Below are 19,927 nucleotides of genomic sequence, written 5' to 3' on the forward strand. Positions count from 1 at the left end.
CTTTATAGTTCTTTAGGTTTTGACACTTACTTTCCGTGGAAGGAAAAGAGGCAAGCTCAGAACTTTTCTTGGCTTAGTCAAAATGTCTCAACTACTGGACCAGAAAGTCCAAGGCACATATCATGGCATGCACTGTTGAGGACATCATTTCCCCTTTCAAGTGCTCTGCTTATAGAGGAACTGCAAGGACAGTTTTGATGGCAGTGTTGCATATTTATCATTCTTTTCAATGAAGATGAACAATGCGGCAGAGAAAGAAGAGGAAATGGTTGTATGTTGTATCACTTCTGATGATGCACACTAAAAGTTTGACTATCTGCATATCGAAGAAGAGAATTACATGCAGAAATTTATACTTGAAAAATAAGGTTTTACCATTAATAAGGAATGCTGTATATATTAGTATAAACTAACATTTGTGGAATATTACATCATGAGAAATATTTTGCATTGGCCCTCGTATGCCCATTTTGTAAATTTAGAAGAATCTAAACAAATAAAATACAACTGGGTGCTCAGTAACTAACAGTTATTGTTATCAGCTGAGAAAAGTATCTGAACATAATCCAGGCTTTCTGACAACAAAACCCACCCTGGTTATGATTTGATTTGTTTGATGGGGGAAAGAAGCTTATTTTATCAGTCAAGAAGCTGGTGTATTCTCTACTCTTTATTTATTCCCAGAAGCTTAATGAAGGTGGGTGTCTGACACTGAGCAGTGCAGATAAGAAACAGGTAGACAAAAGCAAATCTGTCAAGAGAATGTGGTCTTTGATTTGATTGTATGCAAGTTTTGAGGCATGATATACTTCTTCTTAACCCCCAGTAGAAGCCAGGTTTTGATATCCTATCCACCAGCATAAATCTGATATAGGGAACTACTCTGGATGTAAATGACAGCAGGATCTGGCCCAGAGTATTAAAAATAATGGGTAACATTCTATATTGTAGTAATCATAAGACTGCAAATCACCGAAAAAGTGTGCATATTTTGCATTGCTACTTCAAAATATTTTAAAGCTGTATACGAATGAAAGATCACACAGTTTCTAAAGAAGCACATTTAACTTTATACATAGATTTTTTTTAATTTTTTAATGTTTATAAACCAAATCTGCCAACTAAAAGTTGATGCATTTTTAAATATATTAATATATTTTGCACTTAAGACTACATATAAAAATTCCCATTACTATGTCAATTAGAACATACTAAAGAACCTTAATAAATAAGCACTAAATCAAAAAAGTTACTTATCTTGGCATATCTGACAAATAATTCTGTTCAACCAGCTCACATGTAGGACACTGTTTACACCAGGCAATGTGTTTACAATTAAGGCTATTTAAAATTTATTTTGATACAAATCAAGGAGTGTATTCCGCTGTTAAACATTTTTTAGGAATTGAATCTTTTCAATGTAATGCTAAGGAAAAAATAGCAACGTCTTCATTATTTGCTGTACGCTCCATGACAAACGTCAGTATTCGCACCTATTTAGGGTTTTTCACTTTAATAAGGTAGTTAGGTAGTTAAACTACCAGTCCTGAAGATGGCAACAAATACAGCATTACTAAAATGCTTTATTGAATAGGCAAGCATGACAGTAAACACATTTGTCCTCAAGTATGCAGATGACCCTGTTTCCTGGCATTCAAGACATTTTTGCTGTGCTGTAGCAGCAAAGCTGAAGAGGTGGAATTCAGTCTGTGAGTTCGTGGTGGAATTCATCTTTGAGTCTTCTGTTGCAGAATGTCTGTGAAGGAGCATCTCTCTTTACTCTTACTCTCTTCCCTCCTCTTTCAGGAGCACAGTTTGGTGCTGATACTCCTGTATGATATGAGATGTATGTAGATATGAGGCTGAAAGGAGCAGAGGTAGAGGCATGGCTTGGAGAACTAGTTGCCTCCAAGTAAACGTCTGCTGTTCTGTGCACAGTTCAGGCAGCTCAGGTGTATTTACACTACGGAAGAGTGGTTCCAAAGCCTAGTTTTGAATGCCGACTTATCAGCTGAGTTGATACTAATGAGGACATCAACATTTATAGTTCCAGATCCAGCAAATTGTACTGTACTACATATTTCTGATTCAGGTAACTTTAAAAAACTAGGGGCACCCATTTGTTCCCTAGCAGCTGATCCCCAGCTCAAATATGCATGAAATTGTGTTTGCTAATGCCATGAATCATCATGGCAAAAGACATCATTTGGAATTATTTTGCCTAAATTGAATATCACCTGCTCCAAAAATTGAGAGTGTTCTGTTGTAGGAAGAGACGGTCTTGGAGGGTAATAGTGACCTTAAATCACATGGCTGGTCCTGGCATTTTATACTCCTACGTAAAACACAGACCAACTTCAGGACTATTTCTATGGATTGTAATGCTGCATTTCCTGAGGCAGTCTCGTATGCATCTTGTGTTATAAGACAGGTGTCATGCCATGCTTGTCATTACAAATGACTTTAGTAGAATTCTCCTCTGACATAACGATGTGACCAGGGATATATTGTTTGCCAAAGAGATATTAGATGCTGTATCAGGGCCTTGATGACACATGATCGTATGAAGCAGTTAGAGTCTCTATATAGTCATTACCAATATGCTAAAATGAATAAAGATGGTAATTATAGGCCGAACCATGCAGATAAACTAAATAGCCTGAGAAAGATCTGTTGGACAGGTTGTTGTATGTCAGATACCCACTTCAGAATGTGTCAGTAATTCAGGAGAATATTGCTGAGTAATAGCAGAATAGTGCCTTTCACATGTACAGAAAACAATTTGCTTGTGTGGTCAGGAAACCACTACAAATTTTGCCCTTTCCCAATCAAGATAAGGGGTGATTTGCACTTGGCTCTCTGAAGTTACTGCAACTCTACATTGCGTCTGTTCAGGTTGTGTCTGCAAGATTTTGTAGCCATATTGTTTTACTATCCACTGTAAAAGTTAGCTGGCTGAGTTTGGCACGTGTGCCACAGTGGTGTGTAAGTTAATATTCAGTTCAAGAGTGAAGAGAAAGATGGTGGTTGTGAGAGGAAAGCTGTTACTGTGATCTGAAAATCGCCAGCGTACTAACACTGAAAAGTAATACAGAACAGAAGAAGATATCCCTTATCCAGCAAAGCTTAACTTCGGTAGGATTGATTCCATGCTTAAAGCTAAACACATATCCAAGTGCCTTGCTGGATCGTTTCCTAAGATGACAGCTGAGCATGGTTTCTGGGGTTTCTATCACATCCAGATCTTTTCATATGTTGCTGGTTTCATAGTCTACAATTTTAATTTTTCCCTCAAGTTAAAAGCTTTGGCCGGAATCTATGGACCTCTGGTCTGCTGATACCACTTTATATTCCCACTCATGTAAATAAGAGGAGAACAGGTTCCTTGTCTCAAAGGTTTCAGAGCTGTCTTGGTGTACGAACAGGACCATAACTGAAGTACAGCTGGCCAAGCAGAGCTCCCAGCAGCTCTTTTCTGCTGCAGTTCCATTGGAGTAGTACAGTCCCACAGAGATGATCCATCAAGTTCAGCAGTGTCTGATCCCATACAGACCATAACACTCACACTGCATTATAAAGTTGCGTGATCAAAGTTCAGCTGCTGCTACTCTGAGTCCCACTGAAAGTATTGCCTGAATTAAAATTTCAGGCTTGGGATCTACATGCCTAAATCTAATTCTAAAAAGCTACAGCTATGGTTTCTCAATGACTACTGATGATCTAAGGGCTGCTCTCTGGGCTTGAGTCCAGCCTAGCAGAACACCTGAAGTCTTCCCAGCAGGTACAGCAGAGTCAACCATCCTTCTCCTGGCTCAGTCACTGGCGTGCCAATGTTATTTTATTTTATTTTGATATGTTTGCTGCAGCTGTGACTAATGCATAATTAGTTTCTGGTTTTACATTATATTTGTAAACATTCTGTCAACATGTAAACAAACGGAAAAGGTCTTTCCTACTCCGATACTTATACAGCAATTATAGAGAAGGCTCTATTCTTTGATTTCCTTTGTGACTGTGCTTTAATTACACACACTTGTTTTTATTATGTTTGCTCTAGTTGCACAAATCCCTCATGAGTTTGGGTGTCTTCCATTTTTGGATCTCTTGCAATTGTAATGTCATTTATTTGTGTACTGCTGTTAGATTTATTATTTTTTTTTTTTGTAGAGTGCTTTAAGCTGTATAAATACTGCCTGATTATTCATGCTAAGGAAAGATCAGACCTAATGTAATATGAAACAGACACTAAAGTAACACTGATAGCCAGGTGAAACCAAAGAATCTTGCAGATTGAAATGCAACACCTTTGGACATAATGTTCTGTCATTGCAAGTCTCAGATCCTTCAGTTACTTGTGTTTAAGCACTCAGAAGAAAAGTTCTGCAGTTCACCCACTTACTACACATTTGTCTTTATATTTCTTTGAATCTGAACTCTAGATTTTTCAGTCTGTTGGGTGGTAAGATTTATATGACGGTTACACAGGTAAATGACAGCATTTAGTCCCAGCAATTCTGTACCAAGCCCCTTATTTCCACTTATTACTTTCTTGAACTATTTTGAAAACTGTATGCAAGCGATCAATGTTCTGCTGAAAAGAAGAATGTCGTTCAACTGATAGGTGCATTCGAGTTTCTGACCTGATGTGCACAAGTTTAAAAACCTCTTTCGAATAACTTGAGCATGCATTTTCTTACATTTCCCTTGCGCGGTGTCCTCATATTTTCTCCACAGAGAAAGCTGTGAGATCCTCTACATCCCTGTCCCCAGATTAGAGATACATGTAGGTCCTTCTCCATAGGCTGACCTGTATAATGACGGTGACAGTTTGTACATCCCGTGTTCTACTTGCTATCATACTTCTGCCATACAGTACACTGTCTGAAAGAAATGAAAGAGCATAGGAACCTAATAACAGTTGAATATTTTCTTACGAGAATTACTGAATTTAATTCCATTTCTTTCTTACTTGCACAAAGAATGTATGTGATTGTTGCTGTCTTATCACTGAGATGATCTTGGTAAACTTGAAAAACAAATACAATGGTAGGTTTATAGCAACAGGGAAGTGTGACAAAATCTAAAGGTTATCAGAATATATCAAAACCAGACAGGTAAAGTCTCTGGAAAGCCTAATACCAACTGTGGTGCTTCTTTTCAGCGGGTTTTGCAGCAAGATTATTGCCTTCACTCATATCCCAGTTGGGTATGCAAAGAACACTTGTAGGTCTGCTTCTCCAGCAGCATCACTGTTCCAAATGGCTGAAACTGCAGCAAAGTTACGACCAAATTCTGGCCTTCTTGTTCTTGGAAAGGGTGCCAGCGCTCATTCACGTCCTGGTAGTTGGCACAAACTTTTATCAGTGGAACTGAGAGTAGAATTTGGCTCCCGCTATCACCTCCATTGCAAGAAAGTATTTGAAATCATTTATGATCACTAAAATAACTTCTGAACCTTTTAAACTTCCCTGTGTTTCATACTTGCAGGCATTTGCAGTGCACCCTTAGGAGGTTCAGTACCTCTTAAAATATTATTACAACTTTCTAGAACTGCTTACTTTGAAAACAGAAAGGGATGAGTTTGTAAACTGTAAATAACACAAATCTATTTATCATGTTATTTATTTTTTCAATGACTGTGACCTTATGCACTGTGAATGCTCTGTGATATGGGGTCCTTTGTACAGATAAATATGTCATGAAATCCAAATGGATTTAATGTGATAATTTGTTACAAAATGTTGGCATGATAACTGATTATTTTTGTTGTGAAAATTTAAAAAAATAGTTAACTAAACATTTATAAAAAATTCTAGCAGTCAGTATTGTAATGCACTATATTATCAACGTATGTACACTATCAATAAATTATATAAGAACAACGTGAGTGTTTGCAGTATTCTTCTCAGATGCTGAGAACATGTGAAGCATTCTCATATATATTGTTGAAAATCTAAAATTTCAGGACCCAGCTAGAATATGTGCCTGCACTTTCTTGGTGAAATTTGGTCTCTGCTGAACTGAATGACAGAAGGCTCACACATTTTCATCTGTTCAAGGGAGTATCACCTGGATCAAGCTAATTTTGGGGTAAGTTAAGTTTATCAATTTGATTCACAGTGATTCTGAAATGCATGATTTACTCTTTTGGGACAAGATATGTTCATCAAGAATGTTTCAAGAAACATTTAGACAATGTTCTCAGATGTATGGTCTGATTTTTGTGTGCTCCTGTGTGGAGCCAGGGCTTGGACTCGATAGTCATTTTGGGTCCATTTTAACTCAGGATATTCTGTGATTCTATGAGCTGTCTATCTCAGGGTTTCAGATGTCTTCTGCTATAGGTATGTAGTCTTTAAATGCAGTTCTCTGAAAAAAAGGAACAAGGAATTACCTTGCTCATGTGCTAGTTTATCCACAATTTCATTAGACGAGAGTCCTCCCATTAATGCTCCTAGCCAGTTTACTGCGAGGAGATAAAGTGTGACCTTATTTTTCTTAACCACAGTGCACGCTTTTGGAATCCCTGTTGCTGTATAAACCTGTGATTAGCCACTGTGTTTCTGTACATCAACAGAAGAGCCCTTGTGAAGTGGAGAAGAGCAATACCAGGCATTCTTTGACTTTTGCACAAGGGTTCATTCTTTGGTATATGCTAGGCTAAGTGTTTCTAGGCTTCAGAAAGGAAAAGATTCCTTCTTCCATACAGAACTAACTTCTGAAAATCGAAATCTGAATATAGAAAGTACCCATTCTTCTAATCCCCCACACATTTGACCTCATGACCCATCGTGATCTGTTATGTAATAGGCTCTATGAAAGGCACATGATGTATGGGTTGGTGACACAACAGGCATGACAGTTCCTACAGGAATATACCATATTATTGGTGCAGTCGCGTCCTACTGTGTGGAAGCAGAACTGCTGTATAATCTGTGAATGTGCTGAAAGCACTTGATTACAACCAAAGTACACGTTGCACTTATGGGCTTCCATCATCAAACATTTTTAAACCTTCCCAACTCAGCTGCATAAAAATAATAATAATAAAAAAGAAAAGGGCTGCAAAATGGTATGGTTTAAGATGGATAGGGTGAATCAGTCCTAGAAAAGCCAAGAATACCCCCTCTGCCCCTAGCACACACTGAAATTGCAGTAATTTTTAGGCTGAAAATTAGCTTCATAAGTACATTGCATCTAAATATCCCAAATTATTGAAAAATTCAATTCTTTCTCTAAAACATACTTGGCTTGGATGAATTACAGAGAAGTGGCATTTTGCAGTGTCTGAACATAACTTTGTCAATTAGCTTTTGTGTAATTCTATACTGAATACAGCGTCAGGCTCCAAACCTGCCTGATCTCTGGCTTAAGAAAACCACTCAGCAAAGCTCCCACAAAATCTCTTACATAAAAACTTGTCTTCATTTTCATAGTTTGAATATTCTACAGAAATGCTTAACTGCATTGCAAAGATACTAAATATTTTACAGAGGAAAAAAAAAAAAAAAACAAAAAACAAAAAACAAAAACAAAAACAAAAAAAAAAAAAAAAAAAACAAGAGAGAGAGAGACTTTGAAAATAACTTTTGCCCAATATCTTTAACACAAATAATTTCAAAACTTTAAAATTCTGAAAGTGTACATTCTTTAAACTGCAAGTTGTGTGAAAGATTTCACAAGAAACAAAAAAAAAAAAAAGAGCTCCCAAATTGAGTGAAACTGAAAACTGGTATTCTGCTGGAAGAAACTTAGTTCTTTTCCATCATGCAGCCTTCCAGTCAGGCTTTTGGACTTTCTAAACGAAACCCTTCCAAAAGCTAGAAGATACATCTTCTAATGCCAACAGGTTTGGTTGAAAAACCCTTTAGAAAAGTTCATCTTGAGATGCACAGGTGCATCTTGATGATGGTGGTGGTCCCTCGCACTCCCCCTAGCTCAGTGCCAGCAGAACTGGCTCTGTGCTGTGCATGTAGTTGCCCTCAGACTGATACGCTGACAGCTGCCTGACATTTCCATTTCCAGTGTGGGCTGCATGGCACAGCCTGCTTACTGGACAATATCTTCGAAAGCTGAGAAATCCCTTCTGAAGATAAAAGGAGCAAAAAGGTCTCCCTCTCTGTTCCATGAATTACTTTTCTGCGCCTCTGCTGCATATTTCTGCTGTATTCTTTTCCATTATGCATTCTCCCAGCATCCAGTATTTCCTGAATGGCAGAGCTGCCAAACAGGAGTGCTACCAGCCCCATCTGACAGCACATCTGTCAGTCCCCAGCCTCCACAGCTGGTCTATATTTAGTTGGGTTTCCAGTACGGCAAACACCAGTCAACCACTTAAGTAACTCCAGGTCAAATGTGCTCCGAGACTGTCCGGAGCTTCACGGCTTGGATAGCTACTCATTTACCAGCAGTCTCACAGCCATTACCTTTTGCTTCAACTAGGAACTTTTTTGCATAACTGTCCTCTGCCTGTGTTAGATATTTCACTTTCTCAGGTCCTGTGTAAATATAAAGGTTTCCAAGTTCCATCTGGTTCCAGTTACTCAAGCAGTAGAAATACACATGCTTCAGGAATTTGCAGACGGAGACTTACTGCCTTGCTGCTTATAAAATCCTTTACAAAGTTCACCATGCTCTGTTGCCTACTGATATACCTGTAGTCTGTAAAACAATTTCCCGCAAATTTGCTTACGTTACAGAAACAAACTGGAAGCTGGCAGTCTCGGGCCCTTCTCTCTAATAAGGCTAACCTGCCTTCACTACTAAATATGGCTTTATAATACACACGCGCACGCACACACACACACACCCTTGACCACCAAAGACTGCCTCTTCCTGAAATCCCCCGTTCATATAAATACAGGAAGTAGAAATAAGAGAGGCTAAAATCAGACCTTCTTGGCAGTTTGCTTTCATTTCAGTGCTTGTTTAGTTGTCTGCCCTCCGATACTACCGAGCCTGAAGCTGGTTTCACACATCCTCCCCCTGCAGTCCCTTGAAATACCATCTTCAGTACAAAACTAAGGATGTGGAGGTTCTGCTCAGCGATGGCAAGGAATTGCTTTCTTTACCAAGGAACTCTAAAGCCACTGTGAAACAGAAAGTATCTTAAAGTTTGCTGTAATGATGAAAACATCAGCCGGAGACAAGGGAGCCAGGGATGACTCAGGGTAAGTCCTGAAACTTAAGTCACTGTTTTTAATAACTATGTCGCTTTGCTTTGCCCACTTAACAAAGAGCTCTTAACTGCATTTGCAAGCTGGCTGGGGGGGTTTCAGCTACACAATTGCTATGGTGTGGCACAATCGTGCTGTAAGTTACAGTATTTCCTTTAGCTAACATGTTCCAGCTGAAAACAAAGTGCGATACCTTTGTTTAACTCCAGTCTCAGCTATTTAGGGAAGAATAAGCACAAATTACAAGCTGCAATTTAGGGGAAAGGACAGAGTAAGGGAGTTCTGTGCTATTTGGAAACATGACAAATCCTTCCTGGGAGGCTTGCTTTGTTTCTACTGAAATGCTGAGAATTGGGTAAGGGCTCGTCCCTACCAGCTGGTGCTCACTCCAGCCCTACCTAGCGAAAGTGCACACAAACCATGTCCGCAGACTCCCAAGAGACTTCAGACGTACTTTTGGTTAGGAAAAAACTCCGGGCTTTCCTTGCTCCTGGCAAACAGGCACGACACCTTGCAGGTTCATGCCCCAAGAAAACATAGTGGGAGAGAAAATATGTTTTGACTGGGAGGACAGTCAGCTGCCGGGGCTCCAGGATCAGGCTGGAATCTGCCCAAGGCTCAGTTATATCATAAAGCTGATGCTGAAGCTGAGCGTTTCTGTTTCCTGTTGAAAACAATCAGGGGAAAATGACACAGCTGCTGGAACTTCCAGTCACCCCCTTGGAAAAACATATAATACCAGATATTAAGAGTGCTTTTTATCTGCCTGACACACTTAGAAAGACTTTTTCCCACGAATGAAAGCTCCTAGCTGTGTCTGTGATGGGTGCAGTAGAAGAAGCTGTATGGGTGGGTGGTTACGGTGTACTTGCATTTTCAGTCACTGAGTGTGCTGCAACTCTGTCTCCTTTGGCTTGCAGCACACACAGTCAAAAAGGAGGTAGAAAAGCTGCTGACAGGCTGCTATAGCTCCACCATAGCACTGTCCCAAATGTGCACATGGAGTGCAGGGGATGGAGGGAAAACCCTACATTGCAACTGTCACTGCTTTTGCCTTCAGATATTTACTGAGTCGCAAGGAACAACATTACACCTGGTCCAAGGTACAATTACTCAGTTCGACTCAATGCTAAACACAAAGGGACAAGGATCACACAGTCATAAGAAAAGTAAAAAAAAAAAAGAAAGAAAAAAGAAGAACCCAATCCCAGCTGACTGACTAGTAGATAGCAATCCAAGGAATAGGTACTTTTCAGATACTCCCTGCATTTGTGATAGTTGAGATGCCACACACTGAGAAACTGAAAGATTTATACTGTTTATCTCTTTCTTAACTTGTTTGAAAGTTAACACATGCTTGCAAAGATTTGCTTTCAGTTTAGCTTTGCAGGAGAAAATAAGCCACAAACCCTAGATTTGGGCTGTAAATAAGTGGATGAAGCATGAATGGGCACAACGCATGTGTTCTTCATAAATCTATGAGCATCTGAATAATTTACCAACATACTTTTATTTCATTACCTGATTGTCTTTATTTACAATCTATCTCCCACTCTTAAATAAGGACTTAAGTAATTAAAAAATGTGTTTCAACTTTGTTTGCATGTCACAATATTGCTGAAGATCCTAAAAAAAATTACACTTCAGCGAGCATAGCTTGTATGTAAGGAAGTAGAAATGTGACTAACTGATTAAATGTGACTTTTTGGTTATGTTCACATGGAGTTAGGCACATATTCACAAAGTATTTGTAGATAAAAATAGTAGCTCTCAAAAGTAACAGAGGCAAACTGATGATGGAGAATTTGGACCCAATTTAAAATTCTGTGCACAAAAATTTCATGAGCAATTGCTGAGATTGTACCTTTGTCCACCTGGATTTTAATTATTTAATTAATTAATAATTTATTGTGAAAATTGTGAGTTATGAAATGGGAAAACTTCCTTACATGCACAGAAACTATGGTAGTGCTAATTATCATAGGAGTACCCTGGCAACTTGGAAAGTGTCTGTGTATCTGGTCCTTGCAGTGACCAAAGGGTCTGTTTTGCATGTAGCAAATCCCTAAGGAGGTTGTGCTGACTTACACCTCTGAAATGGCAGGAAGATGCTGGGAAGAAATCTGCATCCAAAACCAATAGCTCCTCGGAGACAGATGTGGGGAGAAGGGTATCAAAGGGCTGGATAAAAATCAGTCTAATCAGATTCTTCCAAAACGAGTTGGAGAGGAGCAAGGAAATTATAACCAGTTATCCTAAGCTAGAGTCAGGCTAACTCAGCTAGGAGCGTTAATAAGTGATGAGATCACAAAACATCTGGAGAAATGTGAGCTGATTGAGCCTGGTGACCACAGTTTCATGAAAAGGTATATGCCTTCATTCCAACATCTGGGAAATGTATGGAGGAGATGATGAGAAGAGCAGACAGGAGCCGAGACAGACATAATCAGCAATATGCAAACATTAAATAGTCATTGAGGACAGTGGCTGGTGCAGGCAGTTGGGATAGGTTACAGCAGCTCTCACTTGTGGGGCACCAGGCTAGCTAATGAAGTGATGACTGTACATCTTTTTGGAGACATGTCTTTTTGGCACAAAACCCACATGACAATTGACATTGATTTCATGCAGTGAATGTAGAAAGAAGAGGCCAAGAACTGGAGGAGTCTGGGAACCAAACGACTCTCATGGGCTCACAGATCTGAGCTCCAGAGGGGACTGATTTGATTATCTAATCTGATCTCCTGTGTCGAGAATGCCAGAGAACATCTCTGGTAAGCGTCCTGTCAAACCCATCCTTTATGCTTGAATGGGAGCTTTTAAATCCTTGTTGGCCAAAAAAGCTCTCCTGCCCAGGTTACACACCTGGCTCTGCAGTGGGGTAAGTCTAATATGAACATTTTCAGGCTTGAATTGAGAAAACAATTTTAAAGAAAAACACAGCTCTCTTTGAGAGCTGTCCTATGAGAAGAACTATGATCTAGGATGGTTTGAATTGGTGAGCAGGTAGTGTTGGCCTCAGAAGGTCTTGGGCACAATGCAGAGTGCTGCTGAACAAAACCCTCAGCCCAGTACATGTGGGGAGCTGTGCTGAAGCGGGGAAGGGACAGTTCAGGTAGCTGGAAACAAACCAGTGTTATCAAATCTCTCTGATGTCTGTCAAGCTCTGATAAAGGGGAAGATTTTCCTTTCCCACAGGATGGTGCTTCTCAGGAAGGAAATAACTGTGTTGCACCAGGATCAGGATATTATTGTAAAGATACAAAGAAAGAGGTGTTCTCTAAAGAGGCTTGGTGCACTCACAGAGTGGACTTATGTCTCCTGAAATTCAATTAAGAGAAAAGCGTGTTTGCGACCACACTGACTCATCGTGTGATCGCCAGCCTCAGCAGGTGCTTTGAGCACTTTGTGCAGTGGTGCTGGTGCTAGCACAGAAGGCAACTGGCCCTTCGATACCTCGGGTCAGACCACACTCAAAAAGTTGTCCTTCAGCAGGGAGCTCCTCGTCATTGCAGACAGTCCAATGCCAGCGTTCATAGGAATGGGGGCATGAACGTAAGCCGTGAGTGATCTTCTGTTCATCTCCTCTCCACTACAGTTTCAGCTAAAGATAGTTTCTCACTTCCTGTCCTGAATGGCTACGCGCTTTCTTGATTTTCCAACCTAGAGGCAGCATAGGCTGAAAGATGCACACGTGTCGCACTCTGTGTACAGCTATCCGCGCTCAACGGTGTGTCCAGGAGGGTGGCTGTGAGGATTGCTTGGCGCAGCTTTGGGTTGGCTCCATCCTCTGCTACACCACGTGCACACAGTTCATGTACCTCAGAGAGGATCTATTTTGTAGTATTTTTCCTACTAAAAATATTGTAGGTCTACATTTTTACTTATCCATGATTAAGTATAGATGGTTTCTCAGAGATCAGCAGCATAGGTTTGTGAGACTCAGGAAGATCTCTAAATTGACCTGAAAAACAGACATTAGATACCTAAAACCGGTCTATTAGAAAAAGAAGCTGCAGCAAGGTTCAATTCCCAGAGCCTTAAGTGCTTGTCTGCTTTGATTGCTAAAGAGCACGGAAACCTGAGTTAGTGAAACTAGGACAACATACTGTCCATCGCAGACCTTTAACCATTGTAATTTTGGACGGGAGTCGATTTATTGCATTTGGGAATAGAAATAAATAGTTCTTTGGGGGGGTCATTAGAAAGAAAAGGCAGCTGTTTGGAATGGCTGACCGAATTCTGGTCACAAGAATTGTGACAGAACCCACAGATGGCTCTGTGAGCAGAGGGTCATTGAAAGCCCTGTGTCCCTGAGGACTAACTACACTTTTCCAACTAAAGTGTGAAGCATTCATACTACCAAAGAAGATTTCAGATTTACTTTTAGAATAGTTATGCATCAAAACAGAAAACAAGAATGGGCAAAGTCTGTTTTACCACAGAAAAGTGTCTTTAAGGCTTTCAAAACGCAGTGGAAGCAGTTAATGCACAGCCATGCTAAAAAGGCACTTAAGCAGCAATTCTTGGCGAGAAAGCACTGATCTAAGGGGTGGTCCATGATCCACCATGTGTCCTAGATTACTTTCCACTTTTCAGATTTTTTTTTCTGTGGTGCTGAACGGGTATTTCATCATAGGTAATTGAAGTGGAATCTCCACAGTAAATCTTCACCTAGGGCCAGATTTGCACTAGGAGTAGGACCGAGACTTAGTCACTTGTTTGGCTTTAATTCAACTTCTGTCCACCCCACCCACCCCTTACACACATGCCTCATAGGGTTCAAAGGAGCTCCTGCGACCTCTCACAGCTGGGTACAGTCCCTAGAGAGTCACTTCTTTTGTCACCAAGTACAAAATCCACCTGCCTCCTCCTCCTCCAGCTTCTCCACCCCTGGGGCTCTGGCTGGCTGGCCATTTACAGCAAAGCTAAGCCCACAGGCAGTAGGATTGTGGATGGGTTTCTCCTCAGGGGCACTGCAGCCTCATCCATTTGCCTCAGCTGCATTTGGATTACTGAACCAGTTTGAGGCAGGGGCCCTAACCAGCAATGAACATGCTGGTGCTCATCCATACAGAGGACTGGGGATGCTACTGCAATACAGATAAGTAAATAAGTAGGTCCCTAAATAAATGATGCTTATTTTCAATAATCACCCAAAAAGTCATGACCTGTTCACTGATCTTACCCTCTCTGTACCACAGTTGTCCCAGATACGAATTGTAACTGAGTAACAGCACTATATCATCCAAGCAACGTAGGAATTGATTAATTGAAATTTGTTAGGAATTTTTAAGGTGGCAAAAGGCAAGATGATACTGATGTTTAGGAGAAAGGCTTGAAAAACATTCTTCTGTTTGGAGGAGGTCCTTTTATCAGTTTCTCAAGGCTGCAAAGTCTGTAGTAGAAATCCTGCTGGCCAACTAATTCTGTCTGGCTTAAGAGAAATAATTTGCTCTTACAGGACGTTCAGTTTGAGGATGGAGAGAACAAAACCCTGCTAGTCTTTGGTTCTCCCAGTTACATTTGCCCAAATTTTAAGGGGTTTATGTGTGGAGAAATAAGTGATTTTTTTTTTTTTTTTACCCTTGTGAATATTTGTGGTCATTATCTCTGAGCTGGAGGGGGCTGGAGTGCTTGTTGTGTATTTTATAATGCTAAAAACCTTCAAACATTAGTATTTGTACAGGAAAGTATGTGACAAATTCTTTCTTAAAACTTGGGCACAGCTAATACATAAAAGATTTTAAAAAGGTACTTTCTTCTCCAGAATTTGCTGAATGAGAGGAGGCAATGCCCTTACAGCCCTAGTGGGAATGGCTTGGGTCACTGCCTCTGTTATCAGAGCTGTAGGACTTACTCAAAGCTGGGCAAAATTACTGGAATTACTAGCCATGGACTGTAGGGGTCATAACACTGCATTAATGGAGTGAAACCTATAGGGGCTGCCCTTGAATTTGAAGAGCAAATTGCTCTGGAAGGTATGTATATATTACTGAGCCCTGGCCAGCATACCCACCAGTCAAATGAAGGTGGGCAGTGCTTCCAGGAGAGCCAGCCAGCAGGGGAATACTCTGAAAATCATGTTGACAGGGGCACGGCACATCAATACTTCAAAGCAGGGCACGAAAGGGTGCTGGGCACGCCCCGGCTCCAGCATTGGTCTAGGTGGTTTGAAGAAAAACTGCAGTGAGAAGATCGCTGACCAGGGGCAGGCCTCCTGGGGGACTAACCACCAGAAAGGGTGCACAGCATTTGCAGGGGTTGAAACCTGGCTGTCAAATCTCTGCTAAGCTCCTGCACAGGGTAGAGTTGTGTGTCCGTGCGTGAGGGTGGCACCCCACCTTCTGTGGAGGGACAGTGGAGGCTGGTACACAAGGCTGCTTATGCACATGCTGTATTTTCTGCCAAGACCCTTGGCACCCCACTCTCTCCCTGCAGCACTCTGGTATCGACAAGCTGCTTGAACAGTGTAGGAACACGTGTACAACCCCCACCTCCCCCTGACTGAAGCAATCCCCAGGCGTGCACGTGGCCGAGTTGGAGCTTTTCGCTGGTGTCAGTCCGGAGCAACTCCAACAGAGAGAAACTTAGACAGAAATCCCTTCCAGGCTCTTGGGTTCTTGCTTCTCAGACAGACAAGGCAAGCTTTCAGCTGGTGTTTTTTAGCTGTGAAGTTTGTGTGCGTATATGTGTGTTTAAATGCATAATAAAACAGCGCTGCAAAGCAGCTGTGGTCAAGCAAGCGGAGTTATTTAAGCTGTGCAAATATAATAGAGCAACAGGCGTCACCCAATATGGTAAATATCGTAGCCGCAAGCCTTTCCTTTGTCCATTTTGTGCCTCTCTGAGCTATCTAAAGTAATTCTACCCACTTCCAGAAATGGGATCTCTAAATCAATGTATCTTGCCAGAGTGGGAATGCTAAGGTAATGCTTCCCTCGAGGTTTCAGCTGTGAGAGGTTTGGAGTGCTTAGCTCTTCTTTGCCTGCACCCAAAATAGTATAAATCTTTTTGCAAGTGAAGATGATTACTTGAGCAGCAAAGGATTAGCAGATGTGAGCACTGCATAGCTGGTTATGCTAGTCACATTTTCCTAAATAGATATTCTATTAGATGCACACAAGCCAGGGAGCGCTGAAGAATGTAGCTCTTTTCAAACAGATGAATATATACATGCGTATCAGTGTGCCTTTCCCAGACTTTCCATCACCTTTCTGCTGAACAGGGAATATGTTTATGGTCAAGTTAAGGATTTCTGTTTTCTGCATTACTGATACCTTTAAAAGGGACAAAGCTTATTCATTAATCTTAATGACATTTTATGATTAATATAAAGCCCTTGTACGTATAAAGAGAGGATCACAGGATGTTTCACAAATGTGAAACAGCAATTAGCTGAAGACAGATATTTACTACAGCTGCTGTAGGAAGGGAAATTGAGGCACGAGCTCATGGAGCTGATTTGGTTATAGTCACTCACTTAGTAACCCTTCAATCCTTGCAATGCATTTATTCCCTGGACTTGCTCTCTACCATTCTTTAAGTTTGGGGTAAAGCCAGAAACAGAATCCAGTTCCCATAAAGCCTTTTCTGTTCAGTTTTCTGCTGGATTAGGATGCTGAACCAATTTCCTTAGTGGTTACACTGCCTCTAGATCTGAGGCAAGAGAAGCAGCAAAAGCAAAGAGGGGGGAGTGTGTGCAAGTGCGGTCCGGGGACTGCCCTTTCAGCAGTATCCTTGCCATTGCCCTGAATTAAGAGGAGCATGAAACTATGCTCTAGGGAGTTGTTCTCTGAGCTGGACTGCAGTCCTGGCTAAGATCTGGTCCTGCAAGGGCTGGGGCTGCTGGCATTTGCTCTCTGCAATTTGTCTGTGGGACAACACTGTTTCTGGTGGGGTTGAAAGACCTGTCTTAATACTTGAAGTAATTCCTTGACTATGTTAATTAGTACTTTCCATTTGCTTTTGCGAGGCTAATGAATTGTTTGGGAATTTTAAATGTTTTGTTGAAACCAAGTAAATATGTTCAGCCCTTTGGATGCTGGGGAAACCTTGCCAAATGTAGGGAGTCCTCACAGCTCAGGTGCACTCCTCCTGTGGCCCTCTGGAGAAAGCCAGTTTTATGAAGCCTCTGTCTTGTAAAAGCAGCTGCTGGGCAGAACTGGGAGCGGTTGCTGCCCCTTATGAACTCAGTTAAGTTGTGTGCTGCTTGGGAAACTTCACCAAGGAAACAGAGACCAAAAAATAGCAGTCTGGAGACTGGCAGCCCTGCTGGCTACCTGCAATGCTGTTCTGCAAATTGCTAGCAGACTTGTAGGCAAAAGAAGGTTGTCCCACATATTTGGCTAAATGACAGCCCGGGACCTGGCCCAACCTTTCATCGTGCCTGCCAAGAATTTTTTTCTCTCTTCTCTCTTTCCTTTGTTTTCCCTTGAGTTCTCTCCAAGGAATCTGTCACTCATGATACCCCACACAAAAAAAACAGTAACCAGGCAAAGCCCAGAGCTTCTCCTGCTGAATCAGCAGACAGGAGGGAGGTTGGCTTTGGGTCACTTTCCTTTCTGTCCGGAGAACAAACATGTAACACAGGGCATTTTGGTGTAATTTTGTACTGAGTTCCCATCCTAATTCTCTCTCTGGCAAGTTACTTTAGACTGGAGCTCATTGGTAACTTTTCCAGCCAAAACCTAAAGTGACAGTGGTGCCCTCCCAGCGGGGATGGGGCCTTGGGGCTGGGAAACTGTGGTGGAGTTTGCCTGAGGGGCTCTGTGAAGAGCTGGCTGTGAGAGGGATGGGTGGTAGGGGCTGCATGGTAGGTCCCTGGACCTGGGATTCTGGCATCTCCCACTGTAGTTGGACCTAGCTATTTAGATCTAGCCTGGGTTCATCCTGCCTGACTTTAGGAGCTAAATTGTTGTGTTTGATTTAGGAACCTGTGCACCTGTGAGCATCTCTGGCCTTACTGGAGAAGCAACAGCTCCAGGGAGTAATTCAGGGTGCCTGGTGCCAGTGGGGTGAATCCCTTTCAAATGTCTGTGCTTTGCTGAGCTGAGCAGGGAGCTGGGCGAGAGAGCTGTGTCTAACACGAGGCCTTCTTCTGCCCTCTCACCCCCTCAGTCGAATTGCCTCAGGTCAGAGACACAATGGTGGCCTGGAGGGCAGGGGAGAGGAGAGGGGAGGAGGGTGCAGCACTGGTGTTTTGGGGAGGACATAACCACGGCAACACTGTTATGGATTGTCTTCAGCTGCTGTGAAGCCGCAGCCTTTGGGTCATGGTTTATTTATATCACAGCCCTGGTGGCCAAGTGACTGTAAGCACTGTTAGATGAACAAGTGAGGGTTTAGCTGGGGCTGTGGGAGCTGACAGACCTACCTTGCTGCTTGGCAGGTTTTGCAGCCACATGCTGAGCTCCCAGCTGCCGCAGGGACAGCTTGAGGTGTCTGACACATCTCCAGAACCAGCCCTTCGGCCCCAGGCTGTCCAAGCAGCACAGGATGGTGAGGGCCATGCCCACCGGCAGGGCAGGTCACTCAGCTTAGCCCTGCAAGCCAGAGCACCTCTCTCATCCTTGCACAGGGGGACCAGCACTCTTCACCACCTTTCCATAACCCTGAAATCCCTCAACAAGACATTTTCTTCTTTGTCTTCTTCCCCTGAGAAAGCAAATCCCTAACTTCACATCAGTGTGAATGCAGGCAGGGATCCTGTCAGATCCCTGATAAGCAAGGAATAAACACACTTCTCCAATGCCTAATCAAAATTTAATATGTGGAATTTGAAACTGCTGGAGTAAGGATAAAAGGTGACAAAGAGTAAGTTCATAAAGTTAGATATTATTTTTTTTACTAACAGCACCATGTGTTGAAATGCATTCACACTGAAATTGGAATGAAATCTTACCCAAAATATGAAAATTTTTGTTTAAGTAAGTTTGCAGATCAATGACTGAATGACCAGTCTGATGACCCTTCACCCAATGGGAGGGGCACCTGCCTTGAAATGCTGAAGGCCCATTTCTGCTTCTTGAGATATCACAGGGCAAGAGTTCAATGGATTTATTTCCCTTAGTGAAACAAACATTTCTATTTGCAAATCAAGACTGAGATAAACTTTTGCAGGTCTTTCTTAGAAGAGGGGAAGACTGCTTAGTTTCATGCAAGTCTGTGTGGTTAGTGCCTTGTATCTCATGTATCTCATATGACTACACTAAATTCATTCACAAGGTGAGGAAAGACATTGCATTTATAACTATTTTTTAACATTTATAACATTTTATAACTCTTAAAGAAGTTTTTCCTCTGACATGTTATACAACTTTAACTCATTTTTAATATATAGGATTTGAAACATAAAGGTTCTGTTTAAGCAAAATTGCAATATATTCTTAACTAATTTTGAATTTGAGAATTTCTCCTTTATTTTCCATTTCCCTTTCCCCTCTTTGTTAAGTGAACACAATTTAGAGAAAACATTCCCAGGGATCTCATTCCTCTCTTCCTTCCTGGCCTGATGAGCTGGGAAAGGGCGAGGTAAAACCTCCAATAGCCCTGGCCCTTCAGTCAAAACAAGGTACTCTGTGCTTCCAGCACTTCACATATTTTTGAAAGGCACAGAACAAATTCATCTGTCTTCTGTCCAGCTGGTGGCTCTGCTGGGCCCTTCTAGTGCTCTGACGCCACAGGGAGAGAAAGGTTGCTGACTTTCTTTTGTTCTTACAGCCTAGGAAATTGTTCCTTTTCTTCCAAAC

At 41.7% G+C, this 19,927-nt stretch overlaps 1 protein-coding gene across 1 annotated transcript in view; it reads left to right on the top strand.

Annotated features, from left to right (window-relative positions):
- Positions 1-9,123: 9,123 nt before the first annotated feature.
- Positions 9,124-19,927, top strand: part of RIN3 (Ras and Rab interactor 3) — a gene marked incomplete at its 5' end in the record, with an annotated part of 67,438 nt that continues 56,634 nt past the window's right edge. The window contains one exon of the mRNA XM_084287439.1: positions 9,124-9,170. Coding sequence (XP_084143565.1) covers positions 9,124-9,170 — 47 coding nt within the window. The remainder of the gene's footprint in view (positions 9,171-19,927) is intronic.

The sequence above is a fragment of the Netta rufina genome (genome assembly GCF_964035555.1).
Source record: "Netta rufina genome assembly, chromosome: 5".
Classification (NCBI taxonomy): Eukaryota; Metazoa; Chordata; class Aves; order Anseriformes; family Anatidae; genus Netta; species Netta rufina.